Source organism: Protomyctophum bolini, assembly GCF_963924005.1.
Source record: "Protomyctophum bolini genome assembly, chromosome: 7".
NCBI classification, from domain to species: Eukaryota; Metazoa; Chordata; class Actinopteri; order Myctophiformes; family Myctophidae; genus Protomyctophum; species Protomyctophum bolini.
In genome coordinates, this window is record NC_137868.1 from 30,192,160 (window position 1) to 30,216,660 (window position 24,501).

The window sequence follows — 24,501 nt, forward strand, 5'->3', positions numbered from 1 at the left end:
TCCCATCGTGGAACTGGTGGAGGATGCTGAGAAACTTGGCTGGGCAGCCAAACTTGGTGAGCACACTCCACAGCTCCCTGTTCATTTCATTGTGTCAAAGGCCTTGGAGAGGGTAATAAAGGCCATGAGGAGGTCTTGGTGATGTTCCCGCTGCCAGCACTTCTCCCGGTTGTAAATATCATGTTGACTTTACTCCTTCCTAAACCCGCACTGTGACTGAGGTAGCTTTGCCTCTGTGGTGTTGATGAGCCTATGCATCATCAGCGTGGTCAGTATCCTGCCAGCAACAGAAAGCAGTGATATCTTCTTCTGTTGCCACAAAGTAAATAAAGACAAAAAGCCCCAAAAGAATATCTATTATAAAAAAGATGACTGTTTTGAAGCTCAATGTCTCCAATACTATCCCTCAGATAAGTATTCAAAAATACATGTAAGACTTAATGAATTGGAAGCTTCAAAATCAATTGTATAAGTTACTTGCCTGACTGCCTGTTTAACAATTAACTTAGAAGTCTGTATCTGTCCAAAGTTAAACATAAATAAATAATAATAAATGTAATAATAATAATTAATCTTTAAACCGAAATATACTGGTGCTCATAGTCACATAGGTAGGTTAACGTCACATAGGTGAACACATAGGTGAACACGGACATTGCTGTTCCTTGGAGTGGTTGCACCACTCAAAAAGGGAAACACATATACGTTCTTAATGCACAGGGTTTGTTTAACTCCCTCTGGTGTTGTGATTGTGGACTTGTTTCTATTAAGGAAGTATTTTGACAGGTACCTGTACATGGGTATCTTGTTGGTATAGCGAATCTTGTAGACCAGGCCCATTGCAAGTTGCTGTACTCTGTCGTCAACCCTAAGCCATTCCAGCCTATCAAAATGGGCAGGGGTGAGGTGGGTTCTGGGAGTAAGCCCAAGTAGTAGCATGACCAGTTTGTTTTGGGAAGTCTGGAGCCTTGTTTTAAGGGCCTTGTACGAGGGCTCCTGTCTTCAAGGTGTTTTTGTTGACCAGTGAGGAGATCCTGTACAGGAATCTTGTTCTTTGGCTGACCTTTTTTGATTACATTGGTGGCCATTTTATCACAGGAAAGATTTGCCTCCACGATGGAACCTAGGTAGGTAATTTTTCCTAGGTGTACTGATAGTTTGTTATCAGTGGGCTATGTGCAGATTCTACAGAGTTCAGAGCTGAGTACCTTTTCAACCTGCAGTTTGTTCCTGTCTGAGACCAGCAGTAAGTGCTGAGTCATCTGCAAACAGGAACAAGTTGAAGTCACAAGCAGGGACGTGCAGAGAGCGTTAGAGGCAGGGGCTGAAATCCTGTAAGAGGGCACTTTTGGGCAAAAATAGCAAACATAGCTGATCTACAAGTTCGCACTGCGACACGTTGCTCCAAATAGAATTCATGAGTTGATTATTGTCTCCACCAGGTCGAAGGCGCACGTGTGTGCGTCTGTGCATCCGTCCGTAGCTAATCTCTGGCACCGTTAACCCGGGCGATGCCAAGTTTTGCACACACAAGATTCTGTTCAAAGCTCCCGCAAATCGTTACACACTATCTCTATAGTCATGTGTTCAAGCCGGATCTGTCCGATATTTCATATTCCATCCTAATTGTCTAACATTGGCTTTCAAAGTTTGCAGGATTGGCCCGTTTTGAACAAAAAGCCTCAAATCATGAACGCAGCGTGCAATTTACGTTAAATCTTTCAGACTTGCCTACTAGGCTGAGGAATATATCCCACCCTTTTCATATTGGCCTGTTATAGATTTTTGCTAAACACATTTTTGGAACAAAATGCCTCAAATCATCCAACTGCCATCCAAGGCAAGAAGAAATGGCACCCTTTTCACATTGGCACCACCAGGAGGCCACAACCTGACCTGCCCTGGTGGAGACCTGTGCCCCGAGGGGCACTTTATCTAGTTGGGGTTGTGTCTGTCGCCTGTGCATAGCCAGGTGGCTATGCAGGTGGTTATGCACAGACACATCTGTGGATCAAGCACAGATGCGTGATCCACAGATTTTGTCACAGGAGGGGCAGGGGAAGGCAGCAGTGGTGGTCGGTGGTGGCACGTTGGTGCATCATGCACGCCTCTGTACTCTCCTCTCTGTGAACTTGTCCTGAAGACAAGTGATTCCCTGAATCCCTTGTAGCAGGGACTCTGGTGGTTTGATGGAGGGTGGTCTTGTACCGTGTTTTCTGGGCCCCCAGTACATTGACCATCTGGAAGCTGGCCATAGAGTATCTGTCAGTGTAGAAGGTGGGCTGGCATATGGATCACATGCCCGACCCACATGATGTGGTTTTGGTGCTGCAGTGTGCGTGGTGTTGGTCTGGTCATACATTTCAATCTCCCCCCCCCCCCTCTCTCTCTCTCTCACACTCACTCTCACTCACTCACGCACACGTACGGCAATAAAGGAAGACATCAAATCAACCCACAGATGGCAGCAGTGCATCACAACAAAGGAATTAACTGCACATGCTGAGGATGAATTGATTGTAGGGAAAATGACTTCATGACAATCGTCGTTATACCAGCATACATTTAGTATGATAAATAGCTGTCTAGTCTGCCTATCGACCAAACTTTTAATTGCCTTCTGAAATTCAAAACACGTTATCACAATTTATTTATTTTCATACAGATGTAGTGTGGGCTGCTCGCATCACATCAGCATCGCGGTGACGTTGAGGGGCTGTGTCGCACAATGCACCAAACCCAAAACGGAATCCCAGGATATCCCCCTCACACACCCCCACCACCACCTCCCTTTGAAAAGGAATAGCCCTCCTTCTCCTCCTCCTCCTCCTCCTCTTCAGTACCTCCGCCTTCCCTCGCCATCACTCCCCTCACGTCCCCACTCGGGAGCGCCGCCGATCGGTCGTAAGAATTTTCCTCGTCGGGGCCAAAATGGAGGTTTCTCGTTTATTGAGGGGAGAACGACGTATTGCATCCGTGCTGTGATGATGATAACACCGTAGAGACTAGACCCGGACCGCTTCAATGAAAGACGTTGCCTTTCCCATTTACTGACACAACAAAACCTTTGTGGATTTCTTTTTCTCAGTGGATATATTTACTGTGATCGCAGCGATGAGCGCAGGAGAGGGGCTGGATGAGGCTGCGAAGGACGCCGCAGACATAGCGGCGTTTTTCAAATCCGGTAAGAAAGTCACAATGAAACCATCGATGTTTGTTGTCAGCTGCCACATTATTGTTACAATGATCATCCACGGATGTGGATTGTGGATGCATTATGCATAGCATAGGTGCCTCACTGGCTGCCTCCCGACACACCACACTGCACTGTAAAATCCTGAGTGAAATCATTTAGCACCGAGAGTGTACGAATGGAACCAAATAACGGTCCACTCCATTTGGTTCCATCTGTACACTCGGAGTCGCAAATGGGTTTGGTTTGGACGTTTGGTTCGTATTTGAGTCCGTCTGTCTGCTGATACTGGTCATTTCGCATGCAGGGTCTGTGACAACCGTCCAAATAATACGTCCCCGATGTCGTTTTGACAATGACACATTTGGATTGCCATGGCGTAATGTTAAAGTCTCCCCAATGCGTACTATAGGCTACGTATCTTCTCAATGTATCCGTCACGAACCCAGCTGGACCTGCAAACCGAACACTTTGTTCCTTTAAACTGAATCGATTGGAGATTAAAACATATCCAGTATATTGTATGTGTAGGTTCATATCGGATGCTCACAGATAGAGGCCAGGTCATCAGCACATGCCTTTCTAGCATAATATGATGGCACCATAGACATCACATCACCATAACAAAACTGGCCATTCTCTTACCATTACACTTACCATAAACGTCACCAAACATAAACACAAGGTAGCCTATTAGTCACCACTCCAGAATCTGACATGTCCAACTAATATCCAGCTCCGATGGATGGCAAATGAAATGGATAGCAAATTAAAGATGAAGATAAGTGTTGCTTTAAGTAGTGATAATAACTATTGTAGCTCATTGTTGGTCTAGCTAGCCTAAACTGTGGAACTTCATAGGCTAATTTCCTAGCCAAAGTTGAACAAAAACGAATTCATTTAAATAGGTTAAGAGTCGGCAAGCATGCTTTAGCTTCGCCTAATCTGATGCACATTATATCAGGTCATAAGTGGCCTACATGGACAGCTTAAGACACAGTTGAGCACTCTGTGTGGTGTGGGACCACCACTCTGATGCACACCACCAGGGTAGACCAGAAGACGCAGGCAGCTGTCCCTCAGCTGTTTGTCTTTTGACACCTGGTGCCTCAGGGTCTGCTACTCACAGTCTGCACTGATGACCACATGTGGAGGAACATACACGCGCGCGTGCACACACACACACACACACACACACACACACACACACACACACACACACACACACACACACACACAACACACACTTAATACATGTTTAATTATACAAAAATCACACATTTGACTGCAGAAATTACCTCTGCTCTCAGACGGTTAGGAATGTTGTCAAAATGGATTGTATTTAAATGCTACAGTCTGCGTGATGGGTGGTTGGGTGTGTGCCAGTTTATTTTCCTATAGCTGTGTTATATCAGGCTGGAAAGTTGGCACACGTAAGTGAAGTTGGATTTCTTGAATGTTTATATAGCGGCAAACGCAGCTCATACAGTATTCATGGTGAAGACAGAAATAGGTTAGACTGCAGGAAACATTTTTAAGATATGAAGAAAAAACAATAAGAGAAAATGCTGTTTTCTAGCACATATAGCTGATGGGCTAGTGTTGACTACATAGAACTTGGAATTGATATGCAGACAGGCCGATCAATTCATGAAGTGGTACTTATTGTAAGCATTGTATTGTTATTAATCTGGCAGTATCAATTCACCATGTTAATTAAGTAACTATGGTAATCCTCCAATTCTGCTCGTGTTCAAAGTTTGAACGTATTTTTTGAAATAATTTCATCAAATCCCACTATTGTCACAGTATCACAGTTTTACAGGTGTAAAGAAACATGGGTAAAACATTTTCCTACAAGCTACCATCATTCACTGTTTTCAGGAAAGGGAATATAGAAAGTAATAACAAGGGAAACAATTCAGATATTCCAAATATTTCTGATGTGAGTAAATATTTATAAACATTATACATAATTTCAATTGAGCCTAATTCCATCCATGCCATCCATCAGTCCAAACATAGCCTGCATTACTTTTCTTAACAGCCATTTGATTGATTGAATACTTTATTAGTCAGAAATGTAAACAGCACAGACATTTAGGCTAAAAGGATAACACAAAAGAGTCCTGGGGTCTTGTTTGCTTGCCATCAATCCTTCCGCTCTAGTAGCTAGTAGCTAGTCAGGAGCAAGTGCGACATAACAGGAATTTCTTATCTCATCCATTTCATTATAATTCAAGACATACATATCTATTTTTCCATTCATTCGCTTATCCATTCATTCCATCCAGTCATCCAGTTACTTGCTCTTTATACACACTCATTTGATCCATTTGCAACTCTAACAGAGTGTCTCAGTGTCTTATATTAACAGGATTTTACTGTGTAGGAGTTGTAAAAGCGGGCACCTCTCTCTCTTTAACCCCTGGTTTGTCAAGTGTTGAAGTCTTCGCTCACAGCTGCCCAGCTATGTTGCTTCCAAACCGTTAGGAGGGCCTGCGTGCGTGCATGCATGCGTGTGTGCGTGCATGCATGCATGCGTGGGTGTGTGCACTGTAGTGCCCTAATTAGTCACTGAAGTTCAGAGACCAAAACAACCTGTGGTAAAATACTCCAAATGACAGATTGGATGGTTGGGTGGCTGATGGGTGGCTGATGGGTGGCTGTGAGGATGGGTGGCTGACAGATTGCCATTCTGTCTAAATTCTGACCAGCTAATGAACCGACCGACAGACTGAGTTGCTGCCTGGATGACTTTTTGGATGCATCGACTAACTGTGTAACGAGGTGGCTGTCATGGGGGGCTTTTTGGTTAATCGAAAGATTAATGAATGAACACCTGGCTGAGTAACCGAAATTGTGACTTGTTTAAATAGATCCAGGCTCAATCACACAAGTGGGTAATGAAGATTACAGCAGGGGTGGTTTAAGCTGAGATCAAGGTCATAAGGCTCCACCCCTCAAGTCCATAGAAAAAAAAGAAAGGAACTGCACACACTAGTTAATAAAATATCATTCAGATTCGTGCAAAACTTGGACCCATAACAATGACAAGGCAGTCTATCCAAATGATCTCCTGAAAATGCTTCTCCTCTCTTCATGATTAATCTCAGGAGGACCACTGATGGGAACAGATGGCACTCCATCTTTGCATCCCACACTGTTGCTGTGGAGCACAGTTCGTCCACTGAGTCACACTCCCTGGTTGCTCATGCTGTGGCTTAAAGGCCCGATCCGGAAATTATCATCCAGAAATTGTACCACGTGAAATTGAGATGCATTCATAAGCATTCTTGGTAACTTGGACTCACATATGGGAAATAAGCCGCCTGAAACACATTCCAACATCATTCAAAGTTTGAGCATGTTTTACTTCTCACTCTTTTCCTGAGTGAGGCCTCAGTCATACAGTAGCTCAATGGCATCCTGCTGACTGCTACTGAGAGCCCATACACAGCATGATACCACGATACTGGGAGAATCTTTAATGGGACATGATGAAAGGGGCAGTATATTATTGGGGAATTCTGGATCAGCCAGAAATGTATTGCTTGAATTCATACAGTATGAGTATTGTATATCAGACAGAAGATAGTGGCCGAGCATTTCTGTTATTGGTACAAACCATATACATAGATAGGTTGAACCTCAATTCATAGTCTCAAGCTGTACTAATTACAATAGGTACAATAGGTAATACCAGCTCAGCATCAAGACAGGTCTACAGTATTCAGTCAGAACTTTATAAAAACAAAGGATGCATGACATAATCACATGCAGATTGGTGTTGGCTAGACCTCACTCTCGCAGCAAATTACTTAATAAGTTATTTGACAGAATTATTTTCTATGCATTATTCCACCAAGATGTGGTGTGTTACTTGTGTAAAATTGGAAGTGACCATGATGAGTGTTACTGTTTCTTTTAGGTAGTCTTTTTGCCTTTGAAAGTGAATAGATTAAACATTTCTGAGCAGCATTTTATACTCCTACATCGTATAATAAGCTGGCGCTGTTTCCTTCTATTCATAGCTTACCACAATCACATTTCACCCTGGAATAAAATACAATTACTTATTAATTAATTTGCCTATCTTTAAATGCATTACATGTTTATATCAAACATGCGCATGGACATGGAAACATAGTCTTAACTAAAAATAGCCATAATAAACAATTCATGGACAGCTTGAACTTTTCATGCAGCCCATTACAATGCATACAGTGCTATTTTGTGGGGCAGTGCTACCTATACCAGAAAGGACTGTGCTGTGAAACGTGATTGATGTAAAAGCAAGAGTACCTTTGACAGCATATAGTATTAAATAACTGTGAAGACAACCTGTCTGCATATGTGAGCCACGGCCCGTTCATTCATAAGAGCATCGGTCATAAGATACTGGTCATCAGTCATACCACCCGTGGCTTAGCCGGGCATTGGTTTCCTACAAAGATCTAGTGTTTACTATGTGAAAGTGGCGTCTATTCCTGTCCGGTCTCCAATATCGCAGACAGGCGCCTCAAGCTCCTATATACGTTTATGGGTGTTTTGGTAGTCTGCGATATTAAATAATTGTGTTTTTCTAGCAGGAGAATAACTGATGGGCAGAAATGTAAGTTATTAAATTACTGTGCCCATTCATATTGTGGTTCTGTCTTAAGAGGAATAGAAGGGTTACAGAGTGCAATGCTGCACGTGCGTTAGCATGAATGTTCAAGATCCATTTAGAGTGAATGCAAAATAATGTGAAAATACAAATTTATTTTACTATGGAAGAAATGGGTCAGAAATGTGTTACGTATATTAATTTAAATCATATTGAACGACCTGACTGATCAATGAAGCGTTGCGTTGCGTTGCAGCAGTTTTAGTATTGACAGCACAGCAGGTCTTTGAGCTCAAAGGGAACCCAGTAGCCTGTGCTCATGTAGGCAGGACTGGGAGCACAGTCACAGGGTGGAGGATGCTGTATTATCGGCTAACACGGTAATACTTACCCAAGCATTATGACCTAACATTATCTAGGCTACCCAAGCAGAAACACAAGTCTTACATAATCACATGAAGGAGGAGAGGACTGAAACAGCACATACTGTAACACCCGATCCCCACCTTTTGTAAGGACACCTATGATGTATGGAATGTGGAGATGATCGAGACACATTAACGAAGGAAGAGTGAAGAACAGCAAGACCGGGGATTCCCCGGTTGGACGTAGAGCGTGGAAGGAACACAGGGAGAAAATGCGAACTCCAAACGGAAAGGCCCTTTTGCCAACTGCACCTATGGTATGGGTACTGATGACGCAGAGGAGAAAACACAGGCCTACAGCGGGAATCAAACCCAGGACCTGTGAGGTGACCGTGACAGCGCTACAGAGTACAGACTGTGCCACCGTGCCCCAGGAGAAATACATTTCTAACCATATTTGTTATACATCTATGTGTTTCATTGTTGCCATTTATATGTTAGAGTCGCACTGCTGATTCCACCGATATGTCTGAGAGTCGAAGGAAGAGTGAAGAACAGCAAGAGACAAATGAAGCTAGTCAGAGGGAGAGAGAGAGAGAACATGACATAGAGCAACAAGCAGCCCTTCAAATTACAGAGCTGAGGCTTGGGTGGAGTGCACCCTGCATAATGCACCCTACTCTATGAGGACGAAACCTTACTGCTATATCCATGGACGGCCTACAGTAATTGCCAGTTGGTCAGAGTTACAGAATATAAGCCCATATTGGCGCTGCACGCACTGTTGAATGGCCTGTGCCCATGTGTACAGTACAGGAGGCCAGCTCTTGCCCTGGTTTAAAACGAAAATAAGTTTTTCTTTATTTTGTGTGTGTGTGTGTGTGTGTGTGTGTGTGTGTGTGTGTGTGTGTGTGTGTGTGTGTGTGGGGGGGGGAGGGGGGGTAGTGGATAGTCCACCTTGAACACACACACACACACACACACACACACACACACAGTACTATAAGACAGTTCACATATGAAGAGTATTGCTTGCTAACATGTCAGTGAACACATTTTTGACCTACTACTGAAAGTCGGGTGATAAACAGCTGCTGAAAATGACCACACAGTTATGGCAGTCAGTGTGGTTGGAAAGGAACTAGAGATGGACACACCACCATACATACTAAGGATATTGACTTTTTAGCCTGATGTCAATAACCAGGAATTCCAATAGGCTGGTAATGTGTCTGTAGGATGGTAAGTGTAGCCTGGGGAACAGCTTCATGACCACACACACACGCAAGCACACTTACACACAGAGGTATAAATCACCAACCTGCCACCCTCGTCGCCCTGGGCCATGGAAGCACAGGAGGGGGGGATGGAGTGAGGGAGGGATGGATGGAACGATTGCAGGTCTAGGTTGTGGGCTGTATGGTACCTGTGGGCCTCCTTCAAATCCCTCCTCTGATAAGACAATCCCCTCACTCCACTGCACACGCCCACTGTCTTCGTTGTGGTGCTGTTTGAAAATGTTCTACTTCTCTACTAGCGACCGTAGTAGACACTTTGTTTCATGATTGGCTGCATGCCTGCCTCTAGGCTGCCTCTAATAGACTTACCCTTAAAACCCATTGTCTGAACAGCATTAAACCCATTCTCTGAACGCCACAACGTGAAGCTGTATTGCTGCATACTCCGTGAGCTGAGGCAAAGGCTGCAGCACACAAACTGATTATAGATGTTCATAAACAAGAGCTTTCTGCACCTGGCAGTTAAGACTGAGTCATTCCTTTTTAGTTTTTCGTTTATCTTTATTTCTCCCTGTTTCTCCACTCTTCCCTGCAAAAAAAGGGTAAAAACATTTATTTTATCCCTCAATTTTTGTAACCCATTTTTTTTGACCCAGTGTCAATTGTCTAATCATGTAATCCTGGGCTCTACCTACACTCCCTCTACCAACCAGGGGAGAGCAACAGACTGACCTCATGCTTCCTTCAAGTTTGAGTCCAATTAAGCTGCTTCTTTTCACCTGACAGGGAGGGGGATATTCCCCGGTTGGATGTAGTGTGTGGAAGGAACACGGGGAGAACATGCAAACTCCAAACGGAAAGGCCCTTTTGCCAACTGCACCTTGTAGGGTATGGGTACTGATGAGAGGAGAAAACACGCCCCCCAGCACAGGCCTACAGCGGGAATCAAACCCAGGACCTTGTAGCTGTGAGGTGACCGCGTGACAGAGCTACCGACTGTGCCACCGTGCCCCCGGCCTTTCCTTCTTAACGATCCTAGACCCGTTTGTGCAACCTCGCTGCCGTCCGCATCCCTTTATACAGGCTGACTAAAAAGCTGAATAACTTCTAATCTACGGCTCTCCATGGTTTGAATAAAATGCGCGATGTTCGGAGGTCTTTGCTGATTATCTGGCCATGCCATTCAGGGCCCTCCATGCATGCAAGTGCCTTCCTCACTTTAAGATCTGTGTCCCTTTTGTGCCCTGATGTAATCAGTATGCCCATCTATTGGAATGCTCATATATGAGCATATTGGTTGAATTAGAGGTTCTGAACAACGGAATATCCAAACGACTTGACGGCAGTCAAGGACTCCCTCAAGTTTGGTCCCATATATGCACAATAGCACATGACCATATATGGGGATAGCGGTCGGATCTGTGGCTCTGGACAACTGGATCTCTGTTTCTGTCAGTCCTTGTTCCTGTTATGCCCATGTTTAGATCGCTGATGTCATCAGTATATGCCCATATATGGGTGGGTATGCCCCTTTTTGTTCCCATATATGGAGCTGACTGATTTGTTTGCAGCAGATGCCATGATGACACATGAGGTTAGACAATACACTCCATATTTGGGCATAGCAGCGGGACCTCTGACATTACTCTGACATAACTATATAAGACCCACCCTCCCATTATCTGTTCTCTTTTCCGTGGCAGTTTAGCAAAATGAAGCTGAACATATCGTTCCCAGCCACTGGCTGCCAGAAGCTGATAGAAGTGGACGATGAAAGACAGCTTCGTACATTTTACGAGAAGCACATGGCCAGTCAGGTGTCTGCCGACCCCCTGGGTGATGAGTGGAAAGGCTATGTGGTGCGCATCAGTGGAGGCAACGACAAACAGGGCTTCCCAATGAAGCAGGGTGTGTTGACCAATGGCCGTGTGCGCCTGCTGCTCAGCAAGGGCCACTCCTGCTACCGCCCCCGCAGGACTGGCGAGCGCAAGCGCAAGTCTGTCCGTGGTTGTATTGTCGATGCCAACCTCAGCGTTCTCAACTTGGTCATCGTCAAGAAAGGTGAGAAGGATATTCCAGGACTGACTGACATTACCGTACCACGCCGCCTGGGTCCCAAGAGGGCCAGCAAGATCCGCAAGCTCTTCCACCTGTCGAAGGAAGACGATGTGAGACAGTATGTCATTAGAAGAGAAGTGAAGACCAGAAGCAAGGCTCCCAAGATCCAGAGGCTGATAACACCTCGTGTGCTGCAACACAAGAGGCGCCGCATTGCCCTGAAGAGAAGGCGTACCCAGAAAAACAAGGAAGAGGCCTCAGAGTATGACAAACTGCTGAACAAAAGAATGAAGGAGGCCAAGGAGAAGCGGAAGGAACAAATTGCCAAGAGGCGCCAGAAGTCCAGGCAGAAGTAAAATAAATAATGTGCTGAAAGAAATAAAAAAGACAATTTTTACAATTTGGGTGCCATTTTTCAGAATAAAGGTGCCAAGCAGATGAGGGAGATTTTACTCTGAAAACCCCTGCCTTTCATTTCCCCCCAAAACCGTGAAGTGAAATGTTCCATTACTACGCCTGCGTAAAACTGATCTCTCTTTAGAAGCGTTAATAATATGCTAAACAAGATGCATGATGAAGTCAGAAATTAGGACAGAACACCAGCGTTGATCAATCTTCACGGAGGCAGTGTAGATTCCCGAGTAAATAAAGTAGTTTGTCGGCCCGTAAACCAGGATGTGAATTCAGGTCCGGGTGCGGCTGAGCAAGGTGTTGCCTAGCAACGGCCGCTGTCCACACGTCCCACCCTGCAGTGCTAATTGCGAACGCAGTGAGCACTTACTATGAGAACTAGCAGATCATGTCTGTCTGTGTGTGTGTCTGTCCTGCTTTTGTGCCCATATATGGAGCTGAGTGATTTGTGTCACCATGACTCAGCCATAACGTAACATATAAGGAGTCCCCAAAGCAGCTATACGTCCAAAACCCAAATATGTACGAGCTGCGTTCGCTTCCCGCGTTTGCGCGTCTTACTGGTATAGTTATCAACGAATCAATGTGAAAAATTCGGATTGGCCAGAATGTGATGATGTATAATGATGCATTAAGAGCGCCCGTGACTTCATACAGGTGATTTAAAAAAAATCTGATTAACCACTTAAAGGGACACAAAAATATCTGTTAATGACTTTTAGAAGATTTAGAACACTTTCCTGGGGGTCTTTATGTGTGTAATATGTGGTTTTAGATATGGTGCGTAGACTGACGCAGATCACTCAAATGAATTGAATGACATAATTCATGCAAGGCCTCATGGGACACTGAAACTTGTGAATACAGGAGCATTGAGATTTGTAGCATCCTCAATTCCATTGAGATACACATCTTTAACCCCTCGTAACAGCCCTGTTTAGGGTAGCAGGCGCAGCAGTACATAAAACAAACAATTACAATTACGTCTTAAGTAGTTAGAGCAAACAGAGTCGGACTCGTAAGTTAGGAAATCCTACTCTCTCAATAAACACCAGGGACCAGTATCTCACGCTGTTCTCCCCTCGTACTCCCCTCTCTCCCTCTCCCTACTACTTAAAACACAGCCCACACATCTGGATCCAGAACCTGTTCTCCCCTCGTGCTCCCCTCTCTCCCTCTCCCTACTACTTAAAACACAGCCCACACATCTGTTCTCCCCTCGTACTCCCCTCTCTCCCTCTCCCTCACGCTGTTCTCCCCTCGTACTCCCCTCTCTCCCTCTCCCTCACACTGTTCTCCCCTCGTACTCCCCTCTCTCCCTCTCCCTCACACTGTTCTCCCCTCGTACTCCCCTCTCTCCCTCTCCCTCACGCTGTTCTCCCCTCGTACTCCCCTCTCTCCCTCTCCCTACTATTTAAAACACAGCCCACACATCTGGATCTAGAACCTGTTCTCCCCTTGTACTCCCCTCTCTCCCTCTCCTCACGCTGTTCTCCCCTCGTACTCCCCTCTCTGCCTCTCCCTACTATTTAAAACACAGCCCACACATCTGGATCTAGAACCTGAAGCCATAGGCCTCCCAGGATGCTCTATATTTCTTTAAAGACTAGCTATTCGGAACAGCAGTCACAGACACATGCAGCCATGGTCCCCAGGGGCTCCAACAGACACACACACACACACACACACACACACACACACACACACACACACACACACACACACACACACACACAGCTCATTGAGGTTGCATAATAATATCCTATGGCCTGTCTGTCAGCCCCTCTTTATGCTACTCTTTGGATCAGTTGGTCTGGCGCATGGTGCATGTACTAGGGGGAAACGAAGAATGCAAGCACCAATTTGTCGGCGCTTGCATTATTTAATCACAAAGACAACGAGAAATTTGCATTTGATCAACACTTTAATTGAACCAATAGATCTACATTAATGTCTACGCGGAACTGCCTGGTGAACAAAACGGCAGTCTCACTGTGATTTCCCTCCGGAGTAGGGAGTTAGTTGGCTGAAAACGAATACATGCCATTTCGCTGCCATTCTGTGAGTTGTCAACGGCCAACTGCTCTGTGTTTTCGTTCCTTCACACCTAGATCTGCTCCTCAGCCCTGGATCTAACCAAACCATCCGCAGTAACTGTTTGGTGGGTTTGCTGAGTTTCATCTGTGTTGGACACGACAGATCTGTTCCTTTCCTTTACCACTTAAGCGCTATATATATTATTTTGTAATGGTATGACAAATCAACTAATGTTTAGAAAAATGTTTTAAAACACTTCACTGATTGATCATCTGCCGCCTTAGACATGGAGGTACGGATTTAGCCTGAGGAGGACTTACAGTATATGCCAGTTGACCATTGAGCTTGTGCTTATCACCCTCTGTGTACTTTTATCACCGCCCTCTCTCAGGGCAAATAAAGGCACATGTGTGATAATATATACTGTAGGGGTCTTATATGTGGTTTGTAGCACTGAGGTGCTTTAGAGTTTGAATTCTCTCTGAATCTTTGTTTAGGGAACATATGGAACACATGCCATGACTGTACCAACATTTAGAAAGGCTTGCTGTGGGTTTGAGTCATTCGCCTAAGCCTTTGATGTCACCAAACTCATACAGTATGTTGGCCAATATGGAAAAAAAAGGGGAAAAAATAACATTATATGAGATGGTGACACAGTTTTGGTGAAATGCAATGTCTGTCTGTCTGTCTTCTGTATGCTGCCCTAGGAGACAGGAGACAGGACAACTGCCTGTCTCCTGTCAACAGCTGTGCTCAGTCTGTCAAACAGGAATTGTAGACACGCACGCACACACACACACACACACACACACACACACACACACACACACACACACACACACACACACACACACACACACACACTATATCCTTTCTCCCTTTGAAGACGCCAACACATGTGACCTCAGCCATATGAGTAGCGCCAGGCCAAGGCTGGATGGACTCTGGCTTAAGCCTAATATACGTTGACACACAGTGGTATCCTTTGTGGGAAATAATTGATTTTCAAGAGAACAATTTAGCATTTTTTGGCTTTAAGCTTTACATGGGTGTTTTGCTGATGCATCATTCACACTTCATTTACTGTACCTACTTTGGATTCCATTTTCTTCTCTCTCTCTACTTGGCTACTCGTACGGGTGCAGGCATACACTTGGGCTAAAAGTATATGACCTTTAGCCCAAGTTTGAGGCAATAGTTTTCTGTTAACGATGGTTGGCTGACCATAAAATGAATAATTATTTATTACCCCCCAAAATGTGTGTGAGAGAGAGAGTGAGAGAGTCAATCCTACCTCTCTCCTTACCTCTCTACCTCCCTCATCACAAGAAGGCTGCCACTGTAATCCATCTTGGGCAGCATTATGCTGGTGCTAAACTATTCAGGAAAAAAATAAGTAAAAAATACACATTTATACACATTGTAAGACTGACAGGACTATTTCAGGCTTATACTTTGGCCTGAAATTAGGAGTAACCGAAGTGTAATGAAATCCTCATCCATCCATCAAACAAATAGCATCCACTAGGGCAGTGTTTCCCAACCTTTTTTGTCCCAGGGAACACTTTTCATAGCCCTAAAATCTCGGGGAACACCTAGGGGGGGGTGTATATATATATATATATATATATGTATATATATATATATATATATATATATATATATATATATATAGTAAAACGTAAAAGTAAATATACTTTTAAAAACACACATGACAGCACTCATCAAATAACTTCAAAGAGAAAGAAAAGGACAGAGACAGAGCCTCAGTTTCAAAAAAATTGCTCATATGAAATGTGAAATGCCACCTAATCCTTTTCCTTTCTTTATTATGAGCCAACTTGTGAATGCTGCATGCTTTTATTGTGAAGGGTCTCAGTTCTCACAGCCTGCTTATTTCCACGTGCTGAAAATAGCTGATCGACAAGCTCACAACGCGTTGCGTCCGCAACGCGCTGTGAGCTTGTAGATCAGCCATTTTCAGCATGCAAGCATAACACGTGTACGACGAAGAATAAATCAGGCATCGCTGCGCTTCTGTGAAGGGAGGGAGATATATTTTGTTGGCCGAACGAGGCGATCATGTTTGGACATCTATGGAAAGCTATTTTGGACATCTATTTTTCGTGGCACATTATGTTTAATCACAACAACGTCACGTTTACTTTACCTCCTCAGTGTTTGGGTCGGGACAGTATGTGTCTGCTGTCTACGTGCGCTCTGTGCGCTCCAGTCTTTCTGGAGGGAGCGAAATGTAGCGTCTTCTGCATGCATCTAAGCATTAACATTTCAATGGCCGAGGGTCGTTAGAGTCTATTGTTCCGTGTTGTAGTTATCGCATGTCTAATGGTTAGACGTGTGACAACAACGACGCAACAATAGGAAGCCTGCAGCTCAATAGCTTTTGCTTTCGGGGGAGGGATAGTGTTAATTTAGTTAAAATCAGGCGGAACACTTGGAGACATCAAGAGGAGCACCATAGCTCCCCGTAGCACAGGTTGGGAAACACTGCACTAGGGCACAGGTTCTCAACCCCCTCGGGGGGTTGCCAGATCATTTTTGGGGGGAAAATGGAAATTAAGAGTTTACATACATTAGTACACATAGTACATGCATAAACTTTCCTTAATGATTGAATCTGAATAATAATGAATCTGGTTTCAGTATTTATTTATGATGCAATTTGATTATTATTAAGGTTATTGTAGCAGATCATTTGTATTGGGGGTGGGGAGTGGGGCGGGCATCACGAGACATGGTCAAAGCATTGTCGGGGGTCCCCAGCCAAAGATCTTGAGAACCCCTGCACTAGGGTACATTTTAGGTAAAGAAAGGAATAAAAGAAAAGAAGAAAAACAAGGGAAAAAACATATACCGTATACCTTATCGGCTTATACTAGTACTACAGTACACACAATCATGACAGACTAAACACCTACATGAAGTGATCATTCTTCACTGATTATACACTCCGATCTGTATAAAATTAAACATACAACATACTGTACATGTATTGTATAAACCATTAGACTAATCCCTGCAAGGCACCAGCATATGCCAGGCTGGTCATTTCAGAGTGGGAGCTAGGCTACGAGAATTCAAGCCAGGACAGAGCTAATCTTTCCCTCACTCCCCCTCCCCGCCTCAACTGTGTCACTCACCACTCGCAGTCTCGTGCCGCTGCACTGTCCTACTGACGAGTGACCCAGAAAGAAAGACATGTCAATGCAGTGTATTAGACTCCCAGCAGACATGCTGTCACTGCCACAAAATGCATTCTGTTAAAAATGTAGCACTTCGTACGGCTCAGTTCGTGATTTAAATACATGGGTTATTCTGGATGCAGGTTTTAAAAGCAAGTTTGAAACGGAATTTGCCATCATTCCTGCCAGCCAAAATAAAGGCTCCGTCTGTGGTTTAAATTTGCTCTGGCTAGTTTTTCCAAAGGTTGAAAATAAGTTCTGAACCAGACTGAGGATTCTTGGATGATCTTTCATAATAACGAAACAATACGTGAAACTGAAGCTGATGCCACATCATCAAGAGCAACAATGGGATAATTCAGAGACAAAGCCTCAACTCCAACATTAATGAACTTAGAATGACATGACATGAATAAGACCCACTCCATCATCTGTACAAGTCTTTAATGTTTCATCTTGCAGGATATGATTCCCCTGGTGTTCAAGATACAGATCTACTGAATAACTTTAAATAATTCACTCCCTTATCAGCCGGTGTGCTGAAAGTCATTCAGTGGTATCTGTGCACGGTCAGTGCGTGTGTGTGCGTGCGTGCGTGTGTGTTTGTTTGTGTGTGTTTCCACAGGGCCACAACATGTCTAATAATGCTGTTCAATCTCGGGGACTATCCATGATACTCGCATCAAAGTGCTGCTCGTGGTCTGATCTCTCTCATCTGCGCTCTGTAATCACAAGGCTTTGAATTCTAACACACAGTTACAGTGAAGGCTGAGACAAGGGCTTTACACAGCACGCGGACGGAACCTTTCACTGCTCTTTACCTTTCTTTTATTTTTTATTTTTGACACTCACTCTCTTTCTTATTGGTCTCTCCTTCTGTCACCAGATTGCAACCTCCCGAAATGTGAACCCAAACTGGATGGCCCTGGTCAAACGTCAGGTATGTGTTCTTTCTAGCTATAAAAGTCTTTCAATGTGTCAATGTAGAAATTCCTTCCTGACCAGGAAATGGCTGTGTATTTAATTTTAATGTTCACTTCATTCACTGCACTTGTCATTGTTGTCTGAAATACCACTGATGATATAAAATATATTAAAGTAATCATCTTCAAACGTAATTCCAATTATTGAAAGAGGGAGGTTGAGATTTTGGTCTTTAGGGAAGTATCATGATCGCCATAAACGGTGTTTTGTTTAAGAACAGCAGGAATTGGTTTGTAGGACAGAAAGCATTGTCATTTCTTAAAACAGTCCTTAGTTCAACCATGCTAAAAGAGTGCCAAATGTTTGTTTGTTTTTGTGCGCATGTGTTTGTGGTGTGCGTTTGTGGCGTGTGTGAGAGAGAGACACGCTCTTGACTGAGTCAAACAGTCAAGAGCACCATGTCCATTTGAAGGGAATTGTTGTGTTCTCCATGATTGCTGTGGCACATTGGAGTCTCATCCCATTAGGCTGTGTGGCATCAGTTAGTAACCATGAACTGACGGGGTCATGTCCCGAACACCCCTACCATGCACCGTGCACACACTAAAAATACACCCAGCCATTCTAGAGGACGTTGATTTTGGATGAAAGCAGAGCAGTGAAGTGGCATGTTGGGTTTTGTGTGTGGATTATCCTAACTGAATATGGGGCTGCTTGCCAAGCCCCTGATTATTCGACTTAATCTCCCCTGGAATAAAATGCATTGGAAGTCTTTGGAGACCAGAAAGTGTGATTTAAGTTGAAAGGCTTGGCACGATGCGTGGCAAAGCAAACTGGCAGCAAATCTGTTTGTGAGTAAGGATGATGAGCACATGAAAAGGTTCACTTGTTTTCGGGCTTTTAATGCCTTTATTGATAGGGAATAGTAGTTAGGCAGGAAAGGGGGAGAGAGATGGGGAGTGACACGCGGCCCGCTACTATTGCACATTGGCACATTGGTTATTTGATTGGTTCAGGCTATGTCGCAACACAATGGCCGACGCTCCATATCAGGACAGTTTTTCGTGCAATATCGCCGTTGGAAAGCTTGCTCCTATCCCTGCCTGTGTAGATGAGGTGTAATGCGATTGTGACTGATACACTTTGTTGATGGGTGTCCCCCAGGGGTCTCTACTTGAGCTTGTAGATCTGATATTTTTGGGGCGACTGTTCACCTGGTATGACATCATGCCTACAATTGGGATGCTCATGCGGTTAACTTGTGAAATGACAGGCAAACCCATACACAAGTTCACATTCACAACCTGAAACCGTTTACCTCAAAAAAGGTATATTTTGGTCATTAATGTGTGCTTTCACTATGGAGTATGGATGTTCTCTTTTAATTATTCACCCCACAGTTAATTAGTTACTGAATTTATCCCTTATTTAGCAAACTGTGTGTGCAGTGTACTGTGCTTTACCATGGAACTGCAGGTGTGTGAAATCTCCTTGGACTTATGAAGCATTATTCCATTAATTATTTGCTGACCTGGCACAGTCTACTCTACTCTAAACATGACGTGTGCTGCAAGCCAAAGTGACACAAATTGTCTCGCGTTAGTATATGCATTATGTGCACTTGCAAGTGCAACATGCGTGCATGCACAGTTGCACACCGTATGTCTGTCTGTGTTTGTGTGTGTTCAAGCGTGCATGTGTTTCTTACTTTATTCCTAGCCATGTGTACAACACATAATCTCCCAGCAGCTATTCTGAACTGTAAAGTGGACAACAATCTGTTTATTGTCGTGGTGGTTTCTTGTTTAGCTTCTGGTGATGACAGTTGTCTTTGGGAATTGTTGTACTATATCTTCATTTCCTCTGTTGTGGTTATGTCCTCTGCATTACATTAGATCAGTGCTTCTCAACCTGTGGGTCCCCAATCCCCGCACAAAGGGTCTCCTTCATTCCAGGGTGGGGGGTCCCCAGTTCGAATGTGATCTATTTTTCAGGGTTTCTTTCTTTTTTCTTCATATTTGTGTTATCCAGATATTTAAAAAAGTGTTTTAGGACCTGGACTTAGACTTGGTTGACACTTGGTCAGCCCACAACAAACTGGTTTTCATTTGAGCTGCTTGTTGTCAAGGGAGGCTGAAACTGGAAGTCTGGAACTAAAGTATCTTGATCTGTATCTCTTCTTTGTGTGGCCTCTTATAAGCCTGTCACTGCACTGCACTGGACTGGCATCACTTATTGGGTCAATACCAGAATCAAACTGGTCTGGTACTGAATTAAAAGATGATCCATGTTTGACAGTTTCTTCAAATCAGAAACAGACGCATACGCACACACACACACACACACACACACACACACACACACACACACACACACACACACACACACACACACACACACACACAGTTTTCTAATGGAGAAATTTGACCCAAATAGGTGTAAGTCTTTATTATTCAATACAAGTAATGCTATGGACTGGTGCTTGGTACTGGCCAGTAGGCCTGCTTATAGTGATGTAGTTCTCTCAGTTTGCGATGACGGTGAAAAAGCAGTAGCTATCCATCACATAGACTGTCATAAAGTAAGAGACAGAAGTCTGTGGGTGCTGTCAACCCTGCTGCCACATCTAAACTTCACTAACAAGATCAACCTGTCTTGTCTCCCTATCCAGAAGTTCTGCCCAATGTCACAGTGCCATACTAAAGCCTAGGCAAGCCATGCATAATGCCACTTCAAACCTGGCGTCCCTATATTAGGCATGTAATTATAGGCAAGAATATACAAATATCTTACATAACAGATCTACAGTACAAAACCCTCATCGCTTCTTGATGTGACGCATTGTAAGCTTGTTGATCATCATCAGCTATTTTGCCAGTGACACCATCGTACAACAAATAATAAAATAGTGTTTAAAATAAGTGGTTAAACATGATGAGGGAGGGAGAGGAGCACTGCTGTTCCTTCATGTCCCAAGTACACAAGAGAGAGGACAAATACATGTTTACACATAAACAACAGTAGAGTCTGCTGCACTAGTGAGAATCCTGACCACAAACTAACTCACTTAACAACAATAAGCAGTTGGTCTAGTTCAGGCTCACCATCTAAAATGATCTATTACAGTCATACAGTGGGCTAACAGCCAAATCTAGCCAGAAGGAATTTAATATGTCATTGTGCCAATCACATTCAACTCACAGTGCCAGTGCTATGAGAAGTTGTGGCTGGTGAATAATTTGAATTGCAGACAGTGGCAGTTGGTTTCCAGTTGGCTCTGTAGGGTGGAATGAAGCAACTACAGTACATGATCTGCAAACTGGTTACTTGAGGTTGTATTCCAATTGGGGGTGGGGGACAATAACTTTCATTACTGATTAGCTAGACACCAGGGATAAAATTATAAATGGTGCATTTATATAGCGCTTTTATCAAAGCTTTACATAGATTGTGCATTACATTGACATTCACCCATACATTCATACACCGATGGCGGAGGAAACCATGCAAGGCATCAACCTGCATATCGGGAGCAATTAGGGGTCCAGAGTCTTTTTCAAGGACGCTATGACACCAACTCTGTCCGGGATACAGTGTAGCCTTTTTATTTTCAAATATTGGCATATTATTATGTAAGAAAGAGATGAGGAGGGAGGAAGAACAGTCAGCTATATTTTGCTATTTTGTTGGGACACAGTTTTGAAGTCCCGTTTTGCAATCTTAAGCTAGCTTCATCTGCTCCTCTCCTCTCCTCCCATATGTTTCTGTTCAGTGTAATTCTGCTCAGATCTCTCATCTGTGCCTGTAGTGGTCGTTCCTATTGAATGAGACTTTGAATGCTAACCATGTGCACTGCGGGCAGACAGGCAGGCAGGCACACTCACTGACACACACACACACACACACACACACACACACACACACACTCGCTTGCACACAATTTTAAGCTCAGGAGGAAGTGGTTTCCTCTGGAGCTCATTGGATTTTCTTTTTTTATTCTCCCCCACAGAGGCCAGGGTGGGGAAGACTCAGCCATCTATGGCGAAGTGTGTGTGTGTGTGTGTGTGTGTGTGTGTGTGTGTGTGTGTGTGTGTGTGTGTGTGTGTGTGTGTGTGTGTGTGTGTGTGTGTGTGTGTGTGGGGGGGGTGTTGGGGTGTGGGGGTGTGTGTGGGGGTGTGTGCTCGCGCATGTGCGTGCGTCTGCATTTAATTTGGTATGCGTGAAGCGTGAGATTTCTATCTCACTTTTTTGTCTCGATGCAGTCTCTCAAATGGGTCAGTGATACGTAAACTCAATTTATACGTAACTCTTGTACAACGGTATGAATTAGGCTTTAAGCTTTTCATCACGACTTCATTGTTGATGTATGCACAACACACACAGATGCAGGCACACACACGCACACACACACACACACACACACACACACACACACACACACACACACACACACACATGCACACAGATGTAGAGTGAGATAGGCAATCAGTTGTTTCAGAAAGAGTTTAGAGAGAAGAGGAAGGAGGAGGACAAAGGGAACGATGGACGTAAGGACAGGCACGGGGAAAACCAAAAGATATACACCGTTTGTGTAGCGGTCAGAGGTTGGCACCTGGCAGTGTTGGAACTACTGTGCTTAGGTTTCGTAGAAGCACATTTTACTCAAAGTTCATGTTCTCACTGGAATAAGCGCATTGTAATTCCTCTATGGAAAATTGTAATTACATGACTGTGTGGTGTCTGTCTCAACGCTTTACTTAAGTTTGTGCATGCGTGCCGTGCGTTTGTGTCTGCGTGTGAGTTAAGTAGAACAGAAGTGGATAATGCTACGGAACTCCCAGTGCGTTGGTTGTAGGAAGAGCCCATCCCGTGTCGTCCTGCAACAGGATACCAGCAGAATACTGCTATCTGTTTGACCGAGCAACACTTCCTGTGGCTGCAAATAACACAATAACACAATCAACTACAAAAGGACCAGTGGAGATAAACAAGTCGGAGGCAATGAGCTGCAGAGATTGGAGGATACGGTGCTGCAAAGCGTCAAGATCACAGACATGTTAATGATAACATTGGCGGTTGGTTCTCAGCCTCTAATGTGAAACACAACATCCTACTGCACACCTAATTATTGATATCTCTGGAAAAATAGTGATTTAAACAGCCACTTTGCATAATGAGCAAAATCTCAAGGCAAACAACGAATGTCCGCTCGCTCCGTGTTGCAGCGTTGATGGACTCGATGGTGGCTTGTTGTTATGTGGTCTGCTGTTTGGTGTCCAGTCCTGTGCTATACTGTAGGTTGTGTTAGGTTGATAATTTGATATACATGAATTTCATCTCAAATGCAGAATTGAAAGTTCAACTTACTCAACATACACTAACACTAGTCAGTCATCGTATCACCAGTGGGATGATCTGCAGTGTTGAATGAATGTGTACATGTCTGTCTCTGTGTCTCTGTGTGTGTCTCTCTCTCTCTCTCTCTCTCTCTCTCTCTCTCTCTCTGTGTGTGTCGGACAGAGATCCTTGAGCCACATGACCCAGCAGCAGGCCTCTTAGGCCAAGGGAGGGACTAACTCAATTGCTGTCACATACACAGTACTGTACAGTGTACACACAGCAGTGCAGACTATACTACCCCCACATCAGCTAGTTTCCTGGTTAAAGCAAAACACACACACACACACACACACACACACACACACACACACTAGAGGTTAGCATGCACTCAAGGAGGTTATATTGGCACAACGTCAAGTCCAAGATACGGTATATTAGGTTACAAAATATTGGCCCCAAGTCCAAGAATTTGATCTGCTTTCAAAGGCATGCTGCTACAGTACAGTATATCATTACATACATGGACATGCACGCACATGCATGCACACACGCATGCACACATGCACGCGTGTGCGCGCACACAGACACACACACATGCACGCGTGTGCGCGCACACAGACACACACACACACACACACAAACTCTCGCTCGCTCGCCATCTGTTCAGGATACTTTCTCTATTTGAAGGGCTGAAAGACAATTCTGCATTTGTATACATTGGACATAATAGAGGTGATTCTGAACGTTTGCTGAAAGGAGGTAAAAGTTATAACCAAGTCAGTATCTTCACATTGTATCTGTAGTCCTCCTGCCTAGCATCTCCCTATATCTGTAGTCCTCCTGCCTAGCATCTCCCTATATCTGTAGTCCTCCTGCCTAGCATCTCCCTATATCTGTAGTCCTCCTGCCTAGCATCTCCCTATATCTGTAGTCCTCCTGCCTAGCATCTCCCTATATCTCGCCCTTGTCCCTCTCTCTCCTCCTCCTTTGTTCTTTCCTTCTGTGTCTTCATCTCCTCTACCTTCTTTCTCTCATCTCCTCTCCCTGTCTCCATTCCTCCTCTCATCTTCTCTCTGTCCTCCTCCCTCTCCTCCTTTCCCCATGTCTGTTCCTGGAAAGC

General features: G+C 44.2%; 2 protein-coding genes across 3 annotated transcripts in view; both read left to right on the plus strand.

Moving 5' to 3' along the window:
* The first annotated feature begins 3,068 nt into the window (after nt 1-3,068).
* The window catches only part of triob (trio Rho guanine nucleotide exchange factor b), a 147,530-nt gene continuing 126,097 nt past the window's right edge, over nt 3,069-24,501 (plus strand). For both annotated transcript variants that reach the window (XM_080768879.1, XM_080768881.1), the window contains exons 1-2: nt 3,069-3,184; nt 18,004-18,057. In XM_080768879.1, coding sequence (XP_080625005.1) covers nt 3,115-3,184; nt 18,004-18,057 — 124 coding nt within the window. In that variant the 5' untranslated portion in view covers nt 3,069-3,114. The remainder of the gene's footprint in view (nt 3,185-18,003; nt 18,058-24,501) is intronic.
* Nucleotides 11,093-11,819, plus strand: LOC308317904 (small ribosomal subunit protein eS6-like; the record flags this gene model as incomplete). The annotated part of the gene is made up of 1 exon (XM_080767252.1): nt 11,093-11,819. The coding sequence occupies exon 1, from the start codon at nt 11,118-11,120 to the stop codon at nt 11,817-11,819; it is 702 nt and encodes a 233-aa protein (XP_080623378.1). The 5' UTR covers nt 11,093-11,117.